At 42.8% G+C, this 26574-nt stretch overlaps 1 protein-coding gene across 1 annotated transcript in view; it reads left to right on the top strand.

Moving 5' to 3' along the window:
• Positions 1 to 9259: 9259 nt before the first annotated feature.
• The window catches only part of WDR11 (WD repeat domain 11), a 43953-nt gene continuing 26638 nt past the window's right edge, over positions 9260 to 26574 (top strand). The window contains exons 1-10 of the mRNA XM_054690762.1: positions 9260 to 9389; positions 10260 to 10371; positions 13116 to 13269; positions 14168 to 14341; positions 16585 to 16771; positions 19266 to 19431; positions 19839 to 19953; positions 20712 to 20907; positions 21184 to 21287; positions 26185 to 26361. Of these exons, the coding sequence (XP_054546737.1) occupies positions 9304 to 9389; positions 10260 to 10371; positions 13116 to 13269; positions 14168 to 14341; positions 16585 to 16771; positions 19266 to 19431; positions 19839 to 19953; positions 20712 to 20907; positions 21184 to 21287; positions 26185 to 26361 (1471 nt within the window). The 5' untranslated portion in view covers positions 9260 to 9303. The remainder of the gene's footprint in view (positions 9390 to 10259; positions 10372 to 13115; positions 13270 to 14167; positions 14342 to 16584; positions 16772 to 19265; positions 19432 to 19838; positions 19954 to 20711; positions 20908 to 21183; positions 21288 to 26184; positions 26362 to 26574) is intronic.

Genomic DNA, 26574 nt, shown 5'->3' with positions numbered 1-26574 from the left:
GCTCCCCTGTGGCCTCATAAGAAACCAACCCTGCTGACGTCTTGGTCTTTGACAGAAGTCTGTGCTCACAGAACAGTCATGCAAGGGAAGGGGTGGGGTGCAATTTGAGGATAGTGAAGCCACAGACTTGGATCAAGTTCACTCAGAGCTTCCCCAGGCTCTGAGAGTTGGAGGTGTTTGAGGACTGCAGGGATAGTAGACATCCACACCCTGTGCCTGTGCCGTGTGCCAAGATTGGGTTGTGGGTGGGGCTTTGGCAAAGATCTCAGTGCAAAACCTACCCAGGAAACCCTGAAGCCACCTGCCTGCAAGGGCATTTCAATGTACTCATCGAATAAGGAATGTGAGCCAAAGACCAGAGGAAATTTGACAAATGTTCTAGACTCTTGTACCTTCGAGGCCTGGGCACATCTCAGAGGAGGGGCAGGAAGACCCCATAACCTATGGCAGAGACTGGTGGGTGGGAGTTCAGAGCAGATTAAAGTTGATTTAGAAAAATAAAAACCCTGTGACATTTCTTAAGTGTGCAGAGTGGGGGAACAGTCATGCCCACTACACATTCCCTGATTCAAACAAGAGATACTCCTGCAGGCTGAGGTCCACCAGGCTGATGCCCCCAGCCCAGCCCTTCTCCCAGCAGCTCTACCTTGTCTCAGGTGCCCTGCAGGTCCTAAGAAGAAACACTGCTCGTGACCCACCACAAAAGTCAATTTAGGAGCTTCTTGCAGTGCTGTGCTCTGAATCAGAGGGCCAGGGAGACCAGGGGCAGGGGCTGAGGGAGATAAAAAGGAGGAAGAGAAACCCTGAAGAATGGGAGACAAGAGAAAGTGGATTTGCAGACCAGCCTCTGGGGCCTCGCTAGCACTCCGGGAGGGCCCTCGACTCCATGGTTTGTGTTCTAGCTCTGCCACCTCCCGCCTCCACTCACCAGCCAGGACATCTGCAAGTCTGGATGGCAGCCCCTCACACTGCCCTGTCACATGGGCCACTGCAGCCGGAAGGGAGTGTGTTTCAGCTGGGGAGAGGGGACTCAGCATCTGTGGCAAGGAAAAATGGAATGCAGTGACGGAGAAAACTCCATTACAGCTCTCTGCAGAGCCGGGCTCCTCCGTCTTCCTCTTCTGGGTGTCAGTGGGTGAGCCAGCGCCTCTGCCCTCGCGCCAAAGGAGAAACCACATGCATGTCCCTCTTTTAATTGCGGGAGTAAAGGGTGGGTGCAAAGCCTACCTCCCCTAACGTTTTACTCTGTCAGTATCACACCCTCCGGATGGGGTGGGGGGTGGGGGGGGGGGGGGGGGGGGGGAGGGGCTCACTTCTTTACACCAGGCTTCAGCCCTCATCGCGTCTTCGCTTTCCTGAGCGTGTCCCTCTCCCCGCCACCAGGCACTCAGACCTTCCCACAGCCGAATTCTCTCCCGGCATCTCCCCCAACTCTTGAGCCTTCACTGGAGGCTTTGAGTTCAAAAGAGAAATCAAGGGGAACGTTTCTAAGAGTGACAGTGTTCTACTTTATTGCTGGCTCTGTGTCCATGTGCCCAGAGACAGAGCAGCGTGGTGGGGGTGCCCCCCTCCCTGCTCTCATGCACGATGTGGGATACCCTGGTGAGTTGTAGTAGAGTGTGAGGTAGGTCACGGGCAATTGCTACTTCTAATTAAAATCTGTGAATAAATCTCTTTTCTAATAAAATAGAGTGCATCCGAGGTTATCCTGATAATGAGATGACTCTCCCTCACATTCCTTTTTGCTCTCTTGAGTGCAAGATAAAGGGGGTGAAGTGCAGACTGCTTACACACAACCCTCTCGCCCCATCAGTTCTTCTTGATTGGGGACCCACTTTCACTGATACCCCACTCAGAGATATGGGAGTTAGAGATGGCTATTGTGGTAAGACATTTTCTAGGTTTTTCTTGGAATCTAGTTATACTTGTGGGAGTTTTGAAGGGAACACCATCTGTCCTACCCACAACAGTCACTGGGCTTGGATCACCTAGGGTTGCAGATTCCTGCTGTATGAACTTGGTTTACTACCCGATATCACCCCTTCCCTCATGGGGCTGCCAAAATAATGTAAACAATGTAAGACCCCCTGCTTGCCAGTGCCCGAAGGACAAAGTTTCAAAAGCAGCAAGGACACTGCCAAGGCTTTTCAGCTGATTTTGACACCAGCAGGTGGACTAGATGCCAGTCCTGTGGAGGCCAGAGTGACCAGGAACAGCCTTTGGGATCTAACAGTTCTGGAGTTCCTGAAGGAAAAGGCACCCTCGAGTTGGTAGCATTTGCAGACATTACTCAGGCCTGGGCCCAGGGGCTGCTGGGCCCTTCACTGCTGCAGTGGCCTCTACCACGGGCACTGAACTTGGCAGTGGGTGCCGTTCATCCAGGGCTACTTGTCCAGGAATAATGGCTTCATCGCAGTGTTGTGATGTGCAGGACAGAATACCTTGTTGCCCACCCCCACCCCCACCAGGGGACCATTGACAAGCCATTCATTCAGAGTCCCATGATACTTTTAAGGGCCCATGAACAAGTTCTAAATTCTCTTAAAATCCTAATTTAAATAATAAAAATAATGCACCTGGAATTACATTCTCTCATACCAGTGCAGTCATAATCTTTTACCTGCTTTTGTGAAGGCAAAGTACTGAGTGCTCACTGAAGCCAGCAGATGGCCCTGCCTTCTATCAGAGCGTGGACTTGGTCCTCAGAAGGGAAGAGTTTATTTCAGACAAAACAGTGATATGCAGCTCAGGAACTCTAAGGACCCTGGAGTTCAGGTGCCTAAGTGCCTATAGGACTGAGGGTTCCAGAGGGGGCAGAGGAGACAAGACTAGATAGAATAAAGTGAGTGATAGTAATACCTGCCTTCCTAGGTGATTGTAAGGGATTAAATGAGCTAAATGATATAAGCCAGTTAGAACACAGCAAACACCATGCAGTGTTAACTACCTTTACTATTATTTGCAACATCATCAGTTCTCAGATTTCTATAATTAGCTTCAGTTACTCACTTCCTCACCAGAGTGAGTCTTTAATTGACAGCAATTTTTGAATGTGCTTTAGCAATAGTCAGCTCCTTTTTCTGCATAAGATGACAATAAAGCAGTTCACAGATTTCTACGAATGACTGAAGTGATGATAATAACAGCCCCATAATTGCTATAAGTTTACTAGGAGAGAACTATAATCCCAGCCAGTCTTTCTCTCAACTCTAAGTTCCAGACATTCTCAGTTTTAAAGGGTTCCTACAACCAGAATCCAGGACCAAACAGAAGGGGATGTTCTAGATCAGGAATCTAAGTGACTCGATAAGGAGAACACAATCTGGCCCTGCATTTCTGCAGCTTCCTAGATATTCATGCCACCTCCACAAGAAAAGTGGCGTTTTTGTGATCCTCATTGACCCAGATTTTTTTCCCTCACTCTGGTTCTCAGGCAAGAGAAAAAGCGCAGAACTGGGGTCTATACCCATCCTATGACATTAGTACTTACTTCTAGAACACACAGCTCCAGTATTTGCTAAGTTTTATAAAAACTTAAATGTTACTGTTGATGAAAAAAGAGAAAAAAATGACCAAATAAAGCATATTTTAGGGTGTTTGGAATAAAACACCTAGAAGAGGAATAAACCCCCCAACTTATGGTATTTTTTTTTTTACAGAAGCACAAAGGGACTAAAATAATGTCCCTCGCCCCATAATAAGCAGTGGGCACCCTCACCAGGATTCTAAGAGTGAGACTGGGAGAACTTTTTTTTTCTTTTTAACCAGAGTAGTTTCTTGCTTGCAATTCACATTATTGGGTTGTTGCAAAAATCATGACATATATTTGCATGAAAAACAGAAAAAATACAGCATGACTTTTGTGATAACCCAGTAAATATAAATGTACTTAGCTATAGATTTTATAGTGGTTTTTAGATAATGGTAGCCTCAGTTTTTGACAGTAAAAGAATTTACCTACAAAATAGTCCAGGTTGCCAGTGTGCAGTAGGTAGACGAGTGTGGGTTTAGTATTTGGTTTTATTCCTCATGTGTCTTTTCAGATTAAAAAAAGTTGATACCAATTTTTATTTATCATAAATATTATCCATTTCATTTAGTCTGCCAAATTTATAAAATGTAAGTGTGTATGGTAATTATATTTTTAAAAAATACTTCCATTCCCATATTCATCTGTATTTATAATGTCATTTGTACTTTTTCTCTATTTTTTTAAAGATTTGCCAGAAGGTACCTATCCCTTGTTCTCAAGAAAAGAGTAGTTTGATTTAGTAATCACATTCTACTTTTCTATTTCTCTTCTAGGTAGGAGGAATACATATTTATTTCCAAACCCTAAAAAATGCTTAATATGGTCATTTTTTCTTTTTTCATCAACAATAACATTTAAGTGAAATAATCTGATTAAGATTAAAAACATGTTTTGACAGGCATAGAGATTAGTAGATAAGGATACAAGATGATCACGACTTGAATATATGCCCCAAGAGGTCTAGAGAAGGGAACAGGCATAATTAAAAGATACTTTTAAATAGTGGGTCGCACAAAACCCAGCCAGCCCAGACCAGACCTATGGAAGACTTGTGATTGCCCATGAGATCCCGATCAGAGAAAGGTGGGCCCCAAACAGACAAGTGAGACCCCAGACCTGTATCAGAGAGTGAGCCAGAGTGGCCAGAGGCCTCAAGTAGGGTTTGCCCAGATAGGTGAGGACCCTGACAAGTGAGTTGGGAGGAGACATGCACAAAGGGAGCCCCACCAAGAGCAGATGGTTCCAAAGCTAATACGGCCAGAAGGAAAAACCCAACAAATGACATCCTGAGTGTTCAAGTGAATACTGCAACACAGAAAGCAAACCTCCAGGATCCCGATTCACAGACATGGAAGCTACAATCTTCCTATTACATACAGAATTTAGAAAACCAATACTTATAACTTAAATATTACATGAGCCCATGGCCAATTGCTGGTGGAAAGCAGCAGCCTCCAGGATGAACCCAGGATGTATATTCAGGTCAAGCCCAGCAGCCTCTAGGCTGAGCTCAGTGACTGAGACAACCTCCAGGCTGAAGCCAGGGCATAGTGCTGGTAAACCTGGCAGACTCCAAGCTGAGGATGGGCCTGAGTGCTGTTAGACCCCTATAGCCTCCAGGCAGAACTCCTGGCAGGACTAACCATTGACCTTGGCAGCCTCTAGGCTGAGGCCTGTGGACAGAGTGATGGTTGAGCCCTGCCAGAAGCATCCAGGTTGAGGCTTGGGCTAGAGAGCTGGTCTACCTCTTTGGGCTCCAGGCAGAACCCCAGACCTGACTGCTGTGAATCCTGGCAGCCTCCAGGCTGAGGCTGTGCCAAGAGTGCTGCTTCAGCTCAGCAGCCTGCAGGCTTAGTCTGGGGCCAGATTGCTGGTCGACCCTGGCAGCCTCCAGGTTGAGGCAGGGCCGGAGTCCTAGTCGACCCCTGTAGTTCCCTGAGAAACTGTTGGCAGGATGGCAGTTCGACCCTGACAGCTTCCAGGCTGAGCCCATGTCTGAAATGCTGGTCAAACCTGGCAGCTTCCAGGCTGAGGCAGGGGCCAGAGGGCTGGTGGACCCCTATACCCTCCAGGAACAACCCCTGGCAGGGCTGCTGTCGACCATGGTAGCCTAAAAGGGTCAGAATGCTGCTAGACCCCTATAGCCTCCAGGCAGAATACCAGGCAGGACTGCTGTCAATCCTGGTAGCCTCCAGGCTGAGGCAGGGGCCAGAATGCTGGATAACTTGGGCAGCCACAAGGCTGAGGCAGATCCTGAGTGATGGTCGACCCAGGCAGCCTCCAGGCTGAGGCAGGATGGAGTGCTTGCCCATCCTGGCAGTGTTCAGGCTGAGGAAGGGACAGAGTGCTGATCGACACAGGTAGTCTCCAGGCTGAGGCAGAATGGAGTGCGGGTCATCCCTGCCAGTATCCAGGCTGAGGCAGGGCCGGAGTGCCGGTCGACCACAGCAGCCTGCAGACTGAGGCTGGGTGTTGTGCTGGTCGCCCACAGCAGACTCCAGGATGAGGCATGGATGGAGTGCTGGTCAACCCCAGTAGCCTCCAGGCTGAGGCCATGAAGGAATGCTGGTTGATACCCTGGCAGTCTAAGGGTTAGGCATGGGACAGATTGTTCATTGACCCAGGCAGCCTTAAGCCTGAGCCAGGGTACTTACTGCAGGTCTACCCAGGAAGCCTCCAGGCTGAGACAGGAGAGAGTACTGATCACCCTGGCAATCAAGGGCCAGAGTGCTGGTAGACCCAGGCAACCTCTAGGCTGAGCCACGGGAGTAAGTGCTGATCAACTCAGGCAGCCTAATGCTGAGGAATGGGGCAGAGTGCTGGTCTACCCAGGCAACTCCAGGCTGTGGTGGGGAGGGAATGCTGTTCAACCCTGGTAGCCTCCAGGCCGAGGCTGGGGCCAGGGTGCTGGTTGATTGGCAGCTACCAGGCTGAGGCAGATCCGGAGTGCTGGTCTACCCAGGCAGCCTCCAGGCTGAGGTAGGGATGGAGTACTCTGACTAGAAGCCTCCAGGCTGAGGCAGGGCTCGAGTGCTGCTAGGTGAACCCCAGGAAGAAATGCAGTCAACCCAGGCAGCCTCCAGAATGGGGCAGGGCCAGAGTGCTTGTTTTTTTTTTTTTTTTAAGATTTATTTATTTATTTATACAAGCACTGGGTATAGTCAGAAGCATGGGAGGGTGAGAGAATTCACCAGAGTCAGAGCGGGGAGCAGAACAGGCAGACTGATGAAGTACACTGCTGAGGGGAGCAGCGGGCGGCAGGAGAAGTCTGCGCGCCATGTGGGACCCTCACCCAGCAGCCGGGGATTGAAACGGCGTTGCAGAGGTTGCGGGCAGCTTCACAACCCAGTGCTCAACCGCTGCGCCACCAGGGAGGCCCCCAGAGTGCTTGTTGATCCTGGCAGCATCCAGGCTGATGGGGGCCAGATTGTAGGTCGACCCCCGCAGCCTCCAGGCTGAGCCAGGGGCCGGAGTGCCAGTTGACCCAGGTAATCTCCAGGCTGAGCCAGGGGAGTGAGTGCTGATTGAATCAGGCAGCCTCAGGCTGAGGCATGGGCCAGAGTGCTGGTTTACCCAGGCAATCTCCAAGCTATGACTGGGGATGGAGTGCTGTTTGACCCTGGCAGCATCCAGGCTGAGGAGTGAGAGTGCTGGTCAACCCCAACAACTTCCAAGCTGAGGCAGGGATTGGAGTGCTGGTCTACCAGGCTGAGGAAGGGATGGAGTGCTGGTTGACCCCAGCAGCCTCCAGGTTGAGGCGGGACAGAGTGCTGATCGACCCAGGCAGCCTCTAGGCTTAGGCAGGGACAGAGTGTGGTTGGCACAGGTAGCCTCCAGGCTGAGGTGGGGATGGAGTGCTAGTAGACCCGGGAAGCTGCAAGATGAGGCAGTATGGAGTGCTGGCCTACCCAGGCAGCCTCCATGCTGAGGGTGGGGCCTGTGTGCTGGTGGACCCTGGTAGTCTCAGGCTTAGGCACAGGACAGAGTACAGGTCGATCTAGGCAGCCTCCAGGCTGACGCAGGACAGATTGCTGGTCAACCACGGCAGTGTCCAGGCTGAGGCATGGGTGGATTGACTTTCGACACTTGAAGCCTCCAAGCTGAGGCTGGGGCCAGAATGCTGGTTGACACTGGCAGCCACCAGGCTCAGTCAGGTCAGGAGTGCTGTTCAACCCAGGCGATCTCCAGGCTGAGGCAGGGACGGAGAGCTGGTTGAACCAGGCAGCCTCTACACTGAGGCAATCGGAGTTCTGGTCAACTCCAGCAGTGTCCAGGCTGAGACTCGGTCTATTGTGTTGGTCATCCCCAGCAGCCTCCAGGGTGAGGCTGTGGCCAGAGTGCTGATGGATTCTGGCAGCCTCCAGTCCTAATCAGTGTCAGTCCTGCTTGTCGAATGGTCACCTTCCAACTGAGAGTGAAATTAGCTTATAGAATCACAATTAACTTCAAATTTAAGAGTATTTTGGAGAAAGCTGTTTTATAAGAGTGACAAGGTGGACACAAGGACTCTTGATGACAGAATTATCAGTATTTTGTTCCTTTTATTGACTAAGGAATTAACAATTGGGGGAGAAATGAACATTTGCAAAAATCATTCCAGGAAAGAAATCTTTGAATCAAGTGCTATAGTAAAGGCTATAAACAGGGTGCTTTGCACAGAGGGGTGGGGGTGCTATGGGGGTGGCTGAGATTGCCTTGACAGAGAGCAGCAGAGGGGAAACTGTAAGATGAAGGCTGCCCTGACAAACAGGCAATCCGAGAGGGGGCCTCAGAGCCGGTGCTATTTTGTCATCAAGTATTTTCAAGACCAGCGAGAGAGTGTTATGTATATTTGGAAATTGTTTCTATTTCGGCCTTTCATCTCATTCACTCCTCAGTTTCATCCAATTAATTCCATTAATCCCACGAGAGCAACTTGTGTCCCAGGCCTACAACTGTGCCTGGTAGTTGTCCTAGGTTAACTCACCAATGGCAAAAGACTAGTGGGACTGTTTTAGGGCAGCCCCAATATTGAACGGGTTGCCTGGCTGTGGGTCCTCACCCGCGCTTAAAAGGGACTTATTAATACAACACTGCAGGCACACACAAAAGGTTCATAAAAGGTTTATTTGCAAGGGAAAAGGAAATGAGGAAAATGTACAACTCAGGGAGAAAATAGGGAAATAAAGTCTTTAATGCGTCCTACCCGATCCGCCGACCTGGAAACCCAAAGGCACTCTCAGAGCTGGCCAAGCACTTCGAGCTGGCAGAGAGCCAAAAAGAGAATCCCCCAAAGCCCACGTGTCTGCCTTTATACCAACCTGGCTGCTGAACCCCACCCTCAGGTCCCAGCCACCTTCCCTTGGGTGGGGATGGGATGTGGAGTTCCCAGTGTCTTTGGCTTTGCCCTGGGGTGGGGGTGGAGTCCACAAAGCCTGTATGGAATTAGCTTTAGGACATCCTTTTCCCCCTAACAGGACTTTCAGTTCTTGCTTTTCACCCTTCGCTGCAAGGGCGCAGAGGTCTACCCAGGGCCCATGTGGAGAAACTAGGACCGCAGCGACTCCCTCCAGGGCCGAGCTCCAGCCTGAGCGCAGAGGCGGAACCTTAAGGCGATGGAGCGCGCGAGTGGCGGAACCTGAAGGAGGCGGCATCCGGAGTGGTGGAACCTGGGATCCGGCGGAACCAGAGAGCGGCGCCCTCGGGGCTGCCCGGACTCAGTTAGCAGCGGAAGCGCAGTCGCCGCCTTCCTGGTTCCGGGTCGGTCCCGAGGGCCGGGGTGGGCCGCCGCGATGCTGCCCTACACCGTGAACTTCAAGGTGTCGGCGCGCACCCTCACCGGGGCGCTCAACGCCCACAACAAGGCGGCGGTGGACTGGTGAGGGCGCGGGCTCGCGGCCGCCGGGAGTATGTCCGGGGACGGGCAGAGAATGGGCTTTGCCCCCCGGTGTGGCCTCGCCGAGGCCGCCCCGCGCCGTGGAGTCTGTTTGGCGGCTTCGTGGCTGCTGTGAAATGAGGAAAAGCCCAAGTGGGGAGCCCCCCGCGCAAACATAGTCACCCCCCGTCTCTGCTCCCTTCCCCACGTCTCCTCCTTCCCGGCCTCCTCGCCAGTTCTCGCCCCGGCCTTCCCGCCCGCGGCCTCCTCCCCAGCTGCTCTGTCCCCTCCGTCTCGTCCCTGGTTTATCTTTATTGATCCAGCAATTGCCAAACCCTGTGGCGGGCGCCTGTTTTCTCACCTGTGCCTCCTGTCACCTGTGTCTTCTCACTGTGAAACGACACTGCCGCTTTGCAGGTGAACCGCTGGTCACATAATAAGGCCAAGTTGCATGGCCGTGGCTGGGCAGGTGTGGAGAGTTCGAACCCCCCCGCCCGGCCTTTGCCGGGTGACCTGCTTGGAAGGACGGGGCGGCTGTGCCGAGCGGGAACACAGGCCCTTTGTGGACGCTCCGGATTCCAAGTGGAATAAGCACAGGTGTCAGTCCTGGAGTGGCTTTATAGATCCGCACTGCTGGGTGCTTATCTCTTAGAACTCTTTTTAATCCTAAGGGAAAATGAATTTCAACAAGCTAGACCTTAGAGCTTTTATTTTAGTGGGACAGTGTATGATGCTGCCGTTGCACTTAAATAATTCTGTTAATGCTGATGTGTATTATTTAGATTTATCACCTATTTAGGATGCCTCTTGGCAATAGAGAAGTTAAGTCTTGTTTTATTTTTTACTTAAATTTCAACATTCCTTTTTTGCTAGGGGCTGGCAAGGTTTAATTGCTTATGGATGTCATTCGCTGGTGGTAGTGATTGATTCCAATACCGCCCAAACGCTTCAAGTTTTAGAAAAACATAAAGCTGATGTTGTCAAGGTAAGTCAGATCCACGTACCTATAGCATATTGTTTATTCTCAAGTACTATCACTAGCTGTTCTCAAGTATTAATTATCACTAATTAAGTCCCGTATATAAATGTTGACTAGCTTTCACATACCTCTTTGGGATAGCCTAGCACTTCCATTTAAATGACTTAATATCAATCCAGGATGTGCTATTAAAATGCAAGTTCTTAGGTCATTTTAAAGCTGATGGAAAGCAGTAATCCTACCATTTACCTAACCTTACCACTCATTCATTCAGTAGTTTTGAGCACTTAGCGTTTGCTAAGGATGTAGTGGTGAAAGCCTTCCAGCAATTGATTGTCTAATGAAGAAGAATGAAAAGAAAACACATACTCAGAGTGTGATAGTGAGACATCATGCTCTGCTGTAGGAAGACAAAGAAGCTACCTATCACCTAGCGGGGGCATCAAGGGAAGGTCACAGAAGTCTTTCCAGTGTGGAGGTTGGTAAACTGTAGTTAGCCAAGTAGAAATTGGGGGAGGAGCACTGCAGGAAGAAGGAAGCATGTACTCAGAGGTAAGTAGTGTGCCCTGGAGTGGCCAAGGGGAGTGGGGGGACACCCATGGAGAGTGAGGAGATTAACCTGTCCCAGAAGCTTTACGATTACACAGCAATTTAGATTTTTAAGTAGGAGATTAATGTGATCGTACTTGCATTTTAGAGAAACTCACGCCAGCAGCGGGGCTGGATCTATTGGAGAAAGGCAAAATGAGGCAGAGGGACTATATAGGAGACTTAGGCAGTAGCTCTGGTAGGACTTTCTAAGGGCCTAAAATAAAGTTGAGGCCTGAAGAAGTCATTCAGGTATTTAGGAACTGCTGAAGAGGTAAACTTGATAGCCTTTACAGTTGTCGATTTCAGGGTGAATCAGAAAATAGAATGACCCCATGGTGGTTTCTGTTTGAGTAACTGCGTGAGTGTTGGTGGGATAAGGTGAGTGTTGAAGTCAGTGAGCATAAATTTTCAATATACTGAGTCTGAGATGCCTGGAACAGTTGAATAATAGTGATCTGAAATTTTAGGAGAGAGGTTAGGATTAGAGAAGGAGATTTTGCTTTTTGTTTTCTTTTGTTTTTTGATAACAGTTTCATTGAAATAGACCAAAACATTCACCTATTTAAAAGATACAGTTTCATGGCTTTGAGAATATTCAGTTATAGCCATCACCACAGTCTTTATCACCCCCAAAGCCAAAGGAAACCCTGTACCCATTAGCACCTGTTCCCCCATTCTCTTCATCTCTGGGCAACCACTAATCTGCTTTCTGTCTTTGTGGATTTGCCTGTTCTGTACATTTTAATGTCAGTGAAATCATATACTAGGTTCCCTTTTGGGCTTGCCTTTTGCGTAGCATAGTGTTTCCCAATCCTTCCATGTTGAGGCATATTCCTTTCCATGGCTGAATAATTTTCTACTATATGAATGTTCCATATTTATATATTTATGAACATTTGGTATTTCCAACTTTTTAGGTACCATGAATAATAGTGCTGTGCATATTCATGCACAAGCTTGTATGTGAACCTTTGTTTTCATTTCTCTTGGGTATATGCAGGAATAGAATTGCTAACTTACGTGGAAACTCTGTGTTTAACTTTTTGAGGAACTGCCAGACTTGAAGCTGCATTATTTACACTCACATTAGCAGTGCGTGAGAATTCCAGTTTCACCACACCCTCTCCCATGCTTGTTATTGTCTGTCCTTTTGATGGTAGCATTTCGGTGGCTATGAAGTGGTTCTCGTTGTGGCTAAGGATGTTGAGCATCTTTTCATGTGCTTATTGGCCACCATTTGTGTATCTTCGAGAAATACCTGTTTAGTCTTTCACTCATTTAAAATGATTTGTCTTCTCATTATTGAGTTGTAAGGAGTTCTTTACACAGGTCTCTTTGCAGATAAATGGTTGGCAGTTTTCTCTCCATGTGTGGATTGTGTTTTACTCTCTTGATAGTGTCTTAATGAAGCAGAAACATTTTAGTTTTGACGTAGTCCAATTTTGGTTGCTGTATCCAGGAAGCCATTGTTTTTTTTCAAAGTCAGTATTTACACCTGTTTTCTCCTAAAATTTTTATTGTTTTACAGTTAGATTCTTAATCTATTTTGTGTTAGTTTTCCCCTACTTTTATTGAGAAATAATTGACATGGTGTTAACTTTCAAAAAAGAGAAAGATTTATTTATACGTATAAGAACTGGGGTACAGACCAGAGGTGTGTGTGTGGGGTGGGGAAGGGGTGAGAGGATTCACCAGAGGCAGAGTGGGGAGCAGAATAGGCGATTTGACTGAAATACACTGCTGAGGGGAGCAGCGGGTGAGAGAGGAGAGGTCTGCTGCACCATGTGGATTGCTTTCTGGCTGGCCGGGGATCTAATTTGTGCTACAGTGGCTGGGGATAGCTTGATAGCGCTGTCTTTAACTCCTGTGCCACCAGGGAGGCCCTATTTTGGAGTTTTTAATCTGAATTTCTCAAAATATTAGGACTCTGTGTTTCTCATTTTAAATGTAGGAACATTGTGATGTTTAAAAAAATACTTCAACTGCAATTTTAAAAAAAGTGTTTGACTTTCAAGATGGAAACCAGTTTCCTGTTTATTCTCATATATACTTTTGTAACATAACTGTAGAATGTAGTATGGGTTGTGGCAGATGTTTTGTGAAAATTATGTTTGGTTTCATCCATTGCAAATATTTACTTGATTTCTTCTTGATACCAGGTTAAATGGGCCAGGGAAAATTATCACCATAACATTGGCTCACCATATTCCTTGCGCTTAGCTTCCGCTGATGTCAATGGGAAGATCATCGTATGGGATGTAGCAGCAGGAGTAGCTCAGTGTGAGATCCAAGAGCATGCCAGACCTATTCAGGGTGAGAAAGTCTGCTGAGTATTTGTGTTGATACACTTACTCATGAAGTGGGGTTTTTCCATTCATTTAATTTCAACCCTTTCCTGCTAACTATTAAATGTTTAGCCTGTCCTACTGATCTGAATCTATCTTTCTTTTCCTTGTCAGTACACTTGTGGGTTTATTTCCTCAAATCTCAGTTGATTTCTTCTTTGGTTAAATGTGTTAATTTTCAACCTCAGCCTCAGTCAAGCATGATGGGGAAAATAAAGCTGCTACCAACAGTCTTGTTATGGGCGCAACTGCTGTTCTGAATTAACTTTCAGTGCTTACTTTCTCTTCATGGCGATGATCAAAACCTTATTCTTATTTTCATTTAGAGCATTTGTTTGCTTGTTTATGTTACTGACCTAAACCAATACAGCATTCTTTAGACTCAAGGCTTTGACTGAATGGCTTTCTGTGCTGAATGAATTGTTTAAATCACTATTTAAAAAATACTTGTTTAATACTTACTATGTGCTGGATAACAAACTAGATTATTCTGTTGATCGTTGTGAAAAAATCAAGAGACTCAGCAAACTCCTAGATGACTTTGTTGATCACATAGATGGTCTTTAACAGCAAGTGTGAAGTAATGATTGGTGCAAATTGCCTTGTGTTTTCTTTGAAGTAATGAATTTCAGATTACTTGAAAATTTTGACCTTGAGATCTTCATGTTCAGACAGCTCTTTTTTATAAAATATCAGCCTTTTTATCTGCAATCTTGACACATATACGCACAACATTGAAGTGAGGGGCAGAATTACTATTTGAAGGATTATGTAAAAAAGATAAACTGGACATTAAGGGTACATTAGCCACGTGTTTTGAAGTGAATGATTTCTGAATTTTGCCTTTATTTCTCTGGTCTTTACAGATGTGCAGTGGTTGTGGAATCAAGATGCTTCACGAGATCTGCTGCTCGCCATCCACCCACCAAATTATATCGTGCTCTGGAATGCAGATACTGGCACCAAGCTGTGGAAGAAGAGCTATGCAGATAACATTCTTTCTTTTTCTTTTGACCCTTTTGATCCCTCACATTTAACCTGTGAGTGATAGTTTCTTGTGGAAAATTCGTTATAATGTTGGAATTCTGTATACTCTACTAAATTCTACGTACACCAATTATTTTAAATCCTATATACATAAATTGTACTGTCTTCTGTATATGTAAGATAGACACAACACATCATACTAGAACACATTTGTAATCTTAAAACGACTAGGCAAAGTCGAGATACACATCAAGTCCATGCTATCTGCAGATGCTAAGTCATAGCCCCATGTCATGTGCAAGTACTTCAACAGTTAGCATTTAAATCTGTTGGCTGCCCCTTCACTGTGTTGAATTTGTGAGTAGAATTTTATTAGCCCGGGAGACAGAGTTGCTATGCTGTTGTAATGCAGATATAATTAAATTTGTTTTTCTAGGAAGCTTTGAGAAGCTGAGTCAAGGCTTTCATGTAGGCTGTGGCCTTTCTTTTTAAAGAATCACTATGATTCATGGCATGCATTTTGAGCGCCATAAACAGATGCATATGGGGAACAGAATAAGCCCATAGGTATTTTTCCTTGCAGAAGTAGTTTTTGCCAGTGCATTTTTGACAGTTTATAGAGCCATTGATCTATTAGATGTGTATTTACATAGGGTTTTTTTGTGTTAATTATTTAGGAAATATTTTTTATTATCCAGCAGATGTTTCTTGAGCTTTTACTACATGTCAGACACATTCTGAGAACCTGGAATATATCAGTGAACTAAGACAAGGGTTCCTGCCTTCGTCGTGTTTGCATTCTAGTGAGAGGGAGTCAGATCATAAGCTGTGGATGTAATTAATCAATTCTAGTATAGAGAGATAATAAGTGGTATAATAAAGTAAAATGTGATAATGGGAATGGGTGGAGGGAGCAGCAGGTAGTTGTATTGAGATATTTACAGTCTGCAGTCCTGACACACACACAGGCAACACTGAAGTGGGGGCTTTATTTTGATATTTGATCAAAAACTTAAAAGGACAAATTAGCAACAGTAAAGAATATTTTCCTGGATTTGAATGCCTCGCAATTCTAATGTGTCACCACCAATTTATGAGGGGTGTGTGTGTGTGAAAGGAGGAAGAAAAGGGCAGACAAGTAAAAATGAAAAAGGAAACCTGTCTGTATAAACTTCCGCAATACTACGAGTTCAGGCTTTGTGTAGATGAGCCTATGTGAATAAACGTGCATCTGCACATGCTCTGATTTGCTATGAGATGCAGTGCTGGGGGAGCACAGAACAGCTGGTGGGGCTGGTAGCTTCAGGGAGGGAGGGCATGGCAAAAGGAGGGGAGGGGTGGGATCTTGAAGGGTGAGTTTTGTAATCTGAAGAACAGGAGATAGGGTTTCCGCCTCACTCATCGACCCCCTGTAGTTTGGTTGATGGAAGCATAATATTTTTGGGTGTCAGTTGGCCTGACATCTTTGACTCATTCATGTTCAGGTAATCACAGCTGTTGAATACTTCTAGAGTTGTCACATCTTTTGAATTCTTGTTTCCTGTGCGTAAGCCTCACTGGAGAACCAGAGTAGACAAGATTTTTCTGCTCAGATATCCCTATCCTAGCCCCAGTTTTGAGGGAGACTCATTTTTCAGTCACAAACAGGCCTAATTTGTATTGCTCAATGAGGTGCTGCCTCCTGGAATATTTGGCTTCCTGTATACTTAGGAAGCCACTGTTGCATTTATTTTTTGTTCTAGATATAAAGAGAAAAGAATAGTTTTTATGTTAAACACTTAAGTTCAATCTGATGCTCACCAAGAGAAAGGAAATATAGTTGGACTGAAAAGCTTGTGATAATCATAAAAAAATCAGTGTCTTCAAATATTTGAAATGAGCTAAGTGTGACATGCAGCGTCATACATGGGGTTTTCTTTTCTGTAATTCTTACATTCTGAAGTCTTTGGATTTTGAAGTTCCTGAATCTAATGAGGAAAGATTTTTAATGAAAGTTTGTGCACTGAATTTATGTGGAAGAACAAATATTTGTTCTTTCTACCAATAACCTTCTGGTATCTTTTTAATATAAAACATTAATTCAGAATGCTCAGCTTGGAGGCTTCTGATGAATTGTAATGGACCACCTGTTTCACTTCAGTGTGGAGAATGTCCCCACCCTGTTATGAGTACATAACACTGCCAGCTCTGTATTATTAAAATGTTCATTACTTTGCTCTCAAAACTGTATTGGAATGAAATTCTCTGCTAAACTTGATTAAATTTTAATCAGCGTTTACTTTTTTTCCCAATCTAGTACTCACCAGTGAGGGTATTGTGTTCATCTCAGACTTTTCTCCATCTAAGCCTCCCTCAGGCCCTGGGAAAAAAGTTTACATATCCAGCCCACACTCTAGCCCAGCTCATAACAAGCTGGCTGCAGCCACAGGTGCCAAGAAGGCTCTGAATAAAGTAAAAATCTTACTCACGCAAGAGAAGCCTAGGTAAGTTACAAGTGTACCTGATATAAGTCATCTGTTTATCATTTGTTTGGAGGTGTAGAGGATTGACTTTCCTTATCTGAACCCTTCATGCTTCTAATTTCACTTCTAAATTTATTAGAGCAAATTCATTCTTTTAGTCTTTTCCCCTAGGAGGAGGAGATTCAGCCTCAACATGGTTTCTTTGTTTTTCACTAATAGTGCTAATCCCCTCCTCCCAACCCCATTGACTTCTAAAATATGATGTGATACTTCTAAAGATGAGGCTGTTAAGTACATTTAAAGTTGGGGGAGAAAGCTGGATCATTTTAAATACATTTTCCTGCCTTACATGTTGTGCACTTTCATTAGCCAGTAAAATGTGCAGGTAAGATGTTTCACACATGGTTAAGGGCCTGAGTCTAGGAGGAGCTGTAGCTCTGTGACCCTGAGAAAATTGATTCCTTTTGCTTAAATTTCACTTTCCCAACAAAGGATTGTAAAGGTTTTCATATAGTTTTAAGAATTAGAACTTAAGGACTTAGCATAGTGACTGATGCTTAGAAAGTATTCATTTGGTAGATGCTAGCTATTAGTGTTTATTTCAGAATGTACAGCAGAATGAAATTTTAAGTAACCTATTTCATGCATTAGAAATAGATTTCTTTTACCTAGAGCTTTGATTATTATATTTTTATTGCTTTAATGGTGTTTTTTGCATGTATTTATAAAGTCTCTTTAATATGCTATAAAGTTATTCTGTGATTAGAATAATCTTTTTGTGGGTAATTACCTGGAAAACTGTATTGTGAAGTATAAATTGTACAGATAATTCTAAATTGATATGTAGATATGAATTTTATGTATTAAACCATAGCTGGGTTGTCTAATTTATCCCTCATCACCACCACCCCGCCCCCCCCGCCCATGAAATAATATAAAGTAGCTTCTTAAATATTTTCAGGGAACTTCCTATTTATTTTTCATTGATTCTGTGTCATAAATAGGTGTTTTTGGTAATCTCACTAGTTTTGTAAGTTGTGATTTATGTTTATTTTCTTCCTTGTGAATGATATGTTCATATGTTCACTTTGAATATTAGGGAAATACATTTTATATCCCTTAAATGGAATGATTGTGGGTTCTTCCCCATACATTGTTACATATAACTTCACTAGAATCCTGGAAAGTAGTATTGAGTCCCCCATTCTTGAAATCTGTTGGTAAAGTCACTCAACAAGGAATTGGCAGAGCCAGGATTGAAATTTAATCCACACCTTTTTTCTAATCTGACTTTATTTTAAATTGCAAAACCTCTTAAAATTGCGGTATAGGACCTCTCTGGTGGCGCAGGGGGTTGAGACGCAGCCTGTGAGGCTTTCCGCAGCCACTGCAGCACGAGTTCGATCCCTGGCCAGGAAACTACACACATGGTACAGCGGACCTCTCCTGTCTCGCCTATTGCTCCTGTCAGCAGTGTGTTTCGGTCGGTCTGCCTGTTCTGTTCCCCACTCTGTCTCTGGTGGGTCCTCTCACCCCCCCCCACACCTCTGGCCTATGCCCCAGTTCTTGTGTGCATAAATAAATAAATCTTCAAAAAAAAATGCCATGTAAAAAGAAAATAGTATACATTATGTCTGTTCCTATTGAAATATATTTAATGTTAAAATGTGATTATTAAATCACACTTTATAAGCAACACTCACAAATTACTAAAATGATTTTTTTAAAAGGTTTATTTATTCATGCATACAGGAACCGGGGTACAGGCCAGATGTGCGGGAGGGTGAGAGGATTCACCAGAGACAGGATGGGGAGCAGAACAGGCAGACTGACTTAAATACACTGCTGAGGGGAGCAGCGAGTGAGACAAGAGAGGTCTGCCGCACCACGTGGATATCTCCCCGGCTGGCCGGGATCAAACCCGCACTGCAGAGGCTGCGGACAGCTTCACAGCGCTGCTCTCAACTGCCTGTGGGAGGCCACTAAAATTATTTTTAATACTCTTTGAAGAGTCTTTTGTAATCCTGATAGTTTCTTTTATTTACTCAGATGAACATGCTGAAATGACTGAATTAAATATCCCAGTTTATTGCAAAGACAGATTTAAGACAGCATAAAAGTGAATGAAGGCAGAGTAGAGGAAGTGCCGTGCCTGAGGCCCACAGGTCGTCCCCACCCAGTGGCTGTAGTGGTGGTGGTGGCAGTCTGTATAGTGGTCAAATTAAAAAATCCCAAATTACTGTCTTATGAATGCCAGTGGCGGCTTCTACTTTAAATTTTTCAGAATTTTAGACACACATCTCTATCCAGCCTGTACAGTATTATTGCTATAATTTGGATTTTGACTGAAGGCCAGGTCTAAGTTTTGGGTGCTAGCTCAGGTTGGTCATTTCAGGAAATAGTTCTACATTCTTATTAACAATTATTAGGTGGAAAGTGCAAAAGTTAATCCTTTACTAGCTTTTTCTGATGTAAGTATCTCCATGCCTAAAGTAAATGTTTCCCTTTTTTTCAGTGCTGAGTTCATTACTCTGAATGATTGCCTTCAGTTGGCTTATCTGCCTTCCAAAAGAAATCACATGCTGTTACTCTATCCTCGGGAGATTTTAATCCTTGACCTTGAGGTGAATCAGACAGTGGGTGTGATTGCAATAGAACGAACAGGAATTCCATTTTTGCAGGTATGGACAATTTGTAAATTATACCCCTTAAAGTTGATTATGAAAGTTACATAGCGAGAAGCTACATACTCTTGCGAAAGTCCTCAGTTCTGCTTTCTCTTTTGTATTTATTTAAAGATTAACAATGTTGTTTTATGCCTTATTTTTCTGCACTGTTGTGTTGATTTATCCCAGAAATTTTGCTTTATCTGGAGATATTTACTGAACTATTTAAGTAACATGTATAAAGAGAAATTTTTTAGTATTATGAATGGGTTTTTAAAATACTAATTTAGCTGTAAAGCTTGGCAACAGCTTGTATATTTTGTTTTTTTGCCTGTATTCTCTAAAGCTGAGTTTATGAGTTTCACGGTATATACTTTATTGTTCTATTGTAATTTTAAAAGTAAATGCATCTCTCTTTAAAGGTAATACCCTGCTTTCAACGTGATGGTTTATTTTGCCTACATGAAAACGGTTGTATAACCTTACGTGTTCGGAGATCTTATAATAATATTTTCACCACTTCAACTGAGGAACCAGGTGAGTCTATATCTTGCAATAATGTTAATTATATTTTTCTTCACAATTATTTTCTGAAGCTTCATGTTGCAAATACCAGCCAAAGCAAGGAATTAATGAGAATCCTTGCCTTAAGAAAGTGGAATATGATAGTGTACCTCCTACTTACAACAGAGAAAGTAATACCTTGTAACTCATTGTGTCCATGATCCAGTAGATGTTCCTTCTGTGAATTTTTCTAGCACAGGTCCAACCTTGTGTATATATCATTATTATATCCCCTTCACTTGTCTGCTCTGGTAATTTCCATTATAAAGTGACAAGTTTAAGACTGAAAATGACCTCATTTTCAGTCTTATCATGGAGAATAAAAATTATGTTTTTGTGAAATGATGTACTAAGCAAAGGTGAATGTGACCACTGCAGTTATGATTGTCTTTCTCAACTGCTTATTATTTAATCATGCATCATTGATCTTTTTCCAAAACATTTTATTTCTTTTAAAAAATATTTTAAAGCAAGTGATCTTTGATCAGTTGTTTTGAAAATTAAACTTTGTGTAGATCATCTTTAAGTGCATTATCTTTATAATTATACTCTGAAAAAATTAGTTATAATTATAAAAGGGGAAGCTATGCTTGACTAACTCTGCAATAGTGAAGGAATATTATCCTTTTTAGTTGAGGTTTTTACTTAAATGAAAAGGTTTTATTTTGAGGTTTTATTTAAATGATATGGTTGTGTTCTGAATTTTTAAAAGAAAACAATATTATGTTAAGACCCAGATCCTGTCCAGGAACTTAACTATGATTTACGAAGCCAGTGTGATGCAATCCGCGTGACAAAAACTGTCCGTCCCTTCAGCATGGTGTGTTGTCCTGTCAACGAGAATGCGGCTGCCCTCATAGTGAGTGATGGCAGAGTCATGATATGGGAACTGAAGTCTGCTGCTTGTCACCGAAATTCACGGAACAGGTAAATAAGTCAAGAGGATTGGGGTTTTCTGATCTTTCTTTTTATTTAAAATTACCACAATCATATAATGATAGAGACTTTTTCTGTGAAAATATTTTTAAAATGATACTTAAAACTTTACACTACTAGGGGGCTATGTAAACCTGCTAGAGATATTTCACTTATAGGTAAAATTAATAAATACTGTAAAAATAGGCAGAATGTCAGTCCTGAGCTGAAATTACTGATATGCAGTGAAGATCTTAACGTGAAACCCTCTGTCATCTGTCTCTGCAGTAGCTCTGGTGTGTCACCTTTGTACTCACCAGTGTCTTTCTGTGGGATTCCTGTTGGAGCGCTGCAGAATAAACTTCCAGATCTCTCCTTAGATAACATGATCGGTAAGCTTTTGTTGTTTCTCTACTTCTCATGTGAGGGATTGGTTTTGAAGGGCCAAATCTAAGTAGAATCATTGATGGGCAATTATAATCAAAGTTAATACTTAAGAAAACTAAACTGTAGAATCATTCTCTCCTAAATAGGAGAAGCATAAAATATAATTAAGCACTAAAAGTCCCTAAAGTAGCCTAGATTTTTTTCCAGTTATTGGAATTAGACTGTTCATTCATGAGAGACTCTGATTCAAATGAAAGATGCCAGACACTGGGCATCTGGGTTCTAGATGAAGCCCTTGCTGGAGCTACCACCCCCCCTCTCAGCTTTCACGTGCCCACCCTCAGATCAGAATTGAATAACTGCATCTTTCTGCAACTCCTAATTCTAAATTCAACTCAAGCACTGCTTTCCTTAATCTCTCAAGCCTGATTTCAGTCTTATTTTGTGGTCCCTAATAGTTGTCATCTGTGTTGTAGTTGTGTTATTTATTTACCTGTTTCCTCCAGTCAGTTGTAAGGTCCATAAGAGTGGGATGGTATTTGATTCAACCTTGTATTCCTAGCACTCAGCAGAGGGCCTTGTACATTCCAGGTGTGCATGTTTTGTGTTTTTTTAATAAGCTTTATTTTTTTTTATTTATACAAGAGCTGGGGTACAGGCCAGAGGCGCGGGAGGACAAGAGGATTCACCAGAGACAGAGTGGGGAGCAGAACAGGCAGAGAGACCGAAAGCACTACTGAGGGGAGCAGCGGGCGCCACAGAAGAGGTCTGCCACGCCATGTGGGTATCTCCCTGGCTGGCCTGGAATCAAACTCACGCTACACAGGCTGCAGACAGCTTCATAGCGCTGCACTCAACCCGCTGTGCCACCGGGGAAGCCCCTTTTTTTTGTTTTTGGTGAAAAAAGTTTTTTAAAATTGAAGTGACATTGGTTTATATCCCCGTGTATGTTATAGGACTGTAGGTTCACACCTTCTCAAATGTTAGTTGTCATTCCATTTCCACCACCAAAGTACCACTAACCCTCCACCACATTCCACTGGACCTCCTTTGCTCATCCCTGTTTCCCACTCTGGTATCCTCAATTTGGGGGTCAGAATTCAAGGGTTTGTTTCGTCTGGTCTCTTTGTGTCTTTACATTCCACGTGAGTGAAATTATTTGGTATTTTTCTCCTGATTTGTTTCTGTTTTGCATAATTCCATCATGCTCCATCCATGTTGTCCCATATCACAAGGTTTTATCTTTTTATAGCTGAGTAGTATTCCATTGTATGTATATGTATCTGTGTGTGTGTGTTTATGTGCGTACACATGCATGCACCTGTGCATGCACACACATACCCTACATCTTTATCCTCTTATCTGTCAGGGGGAACTTAGGTTGTTTGCTTATTTTGGCAGTGTCCAAAGGACACTGCACGAGTTTACATTCCTACCAATGGTGTGTAAAGGTTCCTTTTTTCTACGCTTGACATTTGTTGTTTCTGGTCTTTTAGATATATAGGCCATGCTCCTAGGTGTGAGGTGATATCTCATTGTGGTTTTGATTTGCATTTCCCTAAAGTGATGGTATGCCTGTTGGCCGTCTCTGTGTCTGCATTAGAGAAATGTCTCTTCGTATCGTCTGCCCATGTTTTGATTGGGTTATTTGTGTTTGTTGTTGTGTGACATCTTTATATATCTTGGATATTAAACTCTTGTCAGATGTACAATGTGCAAATATTTTCTCCCATTCAGCAGTATGCCTTTTTTGTATTGATAGATTCTTTTGATGTGCAAAGCTTTTTAAATTGATGTAGTCACCTTTGTTTATTTTTGCCTTTGTTTCTTTTGCTGTTAGGATCAAAGCCCCAAACATCTCTAATGAAAGCCACTGTCAGGGAGTATATTGCCCAGGTTTTTTTCTATGTAATCTATGGTTTCAGGTTTTACATCCAACTCTTTAATGTATTTTGAATTACTTTTTGTAAATGATGTGAGATAGTGGTCTAGTTTCATTTGCAGTTTTCCTAATATCCAGTTTTCCCAATATTATTTATTGAAGAGACTTTCCTTTATCCTTTGTATGCTCTTGGCTCCTTTGTTGTAGATTAGCAGTTCATATATGTGGGGGTTTATTTCTTGGCCCTCAATTCTATTGCAGTGATCTATGTGTCTCTTTTTATTCCACTGCACAATGTTTTGACAACTGCCACTTTGCGGTATAGTTTGAATTGCAGGAGTGTGTTATCTCTGTTCTTTTCTACTCAGGATGCTTTGACAATTCAGGTTTTTTTGTGGTTCCATGCAACTTTTTGTAATACTTGTTCTACTTCCTTGAAGAATGCCATTGGAATTTTGATAAGGATTGCATTGAATCTGTATATCGTTTTGGATAAGATGACCACTTAATGTTTATTCTTTTAATCCATGAGTACAGAATATCTTTCCATTACTTTGTGTTGTTTCCTATTTCTTTTAACAATTTCTTAAAGTTTTCATTGTACAGATCTTTCTAGCATGCAGTATTTAATTGAAGGAATGAAGGAACTGAACAACATTAGAAAAAAATAATTTTAGTCTTTTGACATACATTTTCTTAGTTTGGGATTCTTCAAACAACTATTTATTTGCAGATAAAATATTATTTCCAAGTTTTTTTATTGGGCCAGTATATATTAAAGAAAGAATGAGGATTTGTGAGTTTGAATATTATACACCTAGAATTACAAGACTTTGTAAATAGGCCAAAAAAATTGGAATTATATCAAGTAATTTTGACATCTAATTCTTTGAAAATTGTGATGTAGTTTATAAAGGACTTTCTATATTATTTTACTTCCATACTGTAATTGAAAATAGATATTATTTAGTAGTTTCTTGTTTAAATGTTAGGTATGACATTTATTGTATGCTTAGTACTGTAAGTAAAATGATAAATGCTCTAGATAGTATAGCAACCCTGCAGGCAATATTGTTTCCATTTTTCATATGTGGGAATTGAGAACCAGGGAGATTTTAAAGAATTGCCCCAAACCACATAGCTAATAGGAGAAGAATCAAAATGTGACCCAGCCAACCAGTCTAGAACTTGCTCCTTGGCCATGGCCTCAGTTCTTTCTGTTCCACAATGATCTTAGGCAAGACCTGAGCTCTCCAGGCCTTTTTTTTTAAGATTGATTTATTTATACAAGAACTGGGGTACAGGCCAGAGATACAGGAGGTGAGAGGATTCACCAAAGACAGAGCAGGGAACAGAACAGACAGACTGACCGATATACACTGCTGAGGGGAGCAGCAGGCACGACAGGAGAGGTCTGCTGCACCATGTGGATATCTCCCTGGCCGGCCGGATTGAACCTGCACTGCAGAGGCTGCAGATAGCCTCACAGCACTGTGCCTAGCCACCTGCGCCACTAGGTTTCCTCACGATTTCTACCAGTGGTAAAATCTTTTTGTTCCTTGACACATATTTGAATTTCTTTCTCTTCATGTCCAGACATAAAGCTATATGAGGAAGTTTAGACACTTGTTTACAATATTCATTTTATCAGTAACACAATTTTCTGAGTTAATTGACCTTGTCTGCACTTGATATAAAATATTAAAGTGAAAAGAATCATAAACATTTATACCCAGAACTAATCCATTCAGGCGAAACTCATAGAACGCTTGAAATTTTATGCTGTGTAGGTACCTAAATGATACAAATTACATTTTTTTAGGAGGCAAAAACATACAGATTGTATAGCAATTCTTGACAATACAATTGATTTAAAAATACTAAATAAGTAAAGCTTTGTTACTTGAAAACATTTTAATTAAAACTTAATTAAACTTTTAATTTGAAATTCACTGCATACTTAGTGATAATTGAAAACAGTTCAGTTAAATACAGAGGTTTGATTTATATTCATTGTGTAAGAGCTGCTGCTTATTAAGGCCTGATCTGCCCTACCTTGTGAATTGCCTCTTGTGGAAGATGCTTGAAGAAAAATGTGGCAGTTCCTCAGAGTCAACTTCAGCCTACCAAGGATAGGTAGACATGGGCCTAACTGTTGAACTTCCCTTTCCTTTAGACCCCATCTTTTGTTACTAAAAACTGATATTAATTGTATGGCTGATCCTAAGGGATCAATTTATTTGGATTAAATTGATGACCATCTTTTTTGTGCGTATCTTATGGATTTTAAAATATTGTAACGATGACCTCACAACTTCAAAGGTTATAATCAGAGTTCCATCACACACTCCTAGTAATTTATACTTTTCATATTTACAGTATAAATGTGTGTGTATGTACATATAACTCTACACTCACAAATGGGCTCTATTATGTCATATATATTATGTAGTCATAAACTATAATGTATAGTTTTCTATTTTTTACATATGTATGTAATAATGAAGTTTAAATTTTGTAGTTAACATAGTAAGGACATTTCTTATTAGACACCTAAATGAGGTCTTTGAGCCTGCTGATTGTGATTACCAGTTTGATGTATACTTTTTAAAGTACATCAGACTGAAAGGTAATCCTTCAGAAAGTCAGTGCGAGGGGAATAGGCAGTGGCATTCCTCTCTGCTGCCACTGCTCCACACCCAGGGCTCTTGAATCACCTTTCTTTAGTTAGCTAATACCAAGAACTTTAGCTGAAATAGTGTTTTTTAGACGTCAAAGGTCCCTGATTCCTGGATACCAATACTTGGGAGTAATCTCTCCCTGGAGATGTTGGAGGATGATGTTTAAGCGCCGTAGCCGAGGACAGGGCGTTGCGTAGCCGCATGCTCATAGTGCTCCATTGCACCGCAATGGACTTTAAGAGCATTTCTTCTAGTCCCAAATCTGTCTCCCATGAGTTTTTTTAGATTTTTAAGATCAGCATACATTATAATTAAGGTATTTTTATTATTTGAAATTAGGGCAAAGTGCAGTTGCTGGGGAAGAACAGCCCAAAGGTTCCATTCTGCAGGAAGTGCACCTCAAATTCCTGCTAACAGGACTGCTTTCGGGGCTGCCCTCACCACAGTTTGCTATCCGCATGTGCCCACCGTTGACCACAAAAAACATCAAGATGTATCAGCCACTGCTTGCTGTTGGTGAGTGTGGGTCCTCTTTTACATCTGATAAGACGTTTATACTTGCTTTTTGTTAGGAAATCCTGTATTCTCTTTGAGAACGCTTTCAAGGGAGAAAGAGGCTAAATGTTCATGAGAACACTGATTTTGAAAGGTTTCTCTTTTTTTTTTTTGTCCTTTCAATACACCCATCTCTTTATTTATTTATTTTTAATCACATGATAACTCATCCAC

This window comes from Talpa occidentalis, unplaced genomic scaffold (genome assembly GCF_014898055.3).
Source record: "Talpa occidentalis isolate TD23 unplaced genomic scaffold, MPIMG_talOcc4v2.1 talOcc4.8, whole genome shotgun sequence".
NCBI lineage: Eukaryota > Metazoa > Chordata > Mammalia > Eulipotyphla > Talpidae > Talpa > Talpa occidentalis.
Note: the sequence above shows the minus strand (reverse complement) of the source record. Positions and strands in the feature narration are given on the sequence as shown.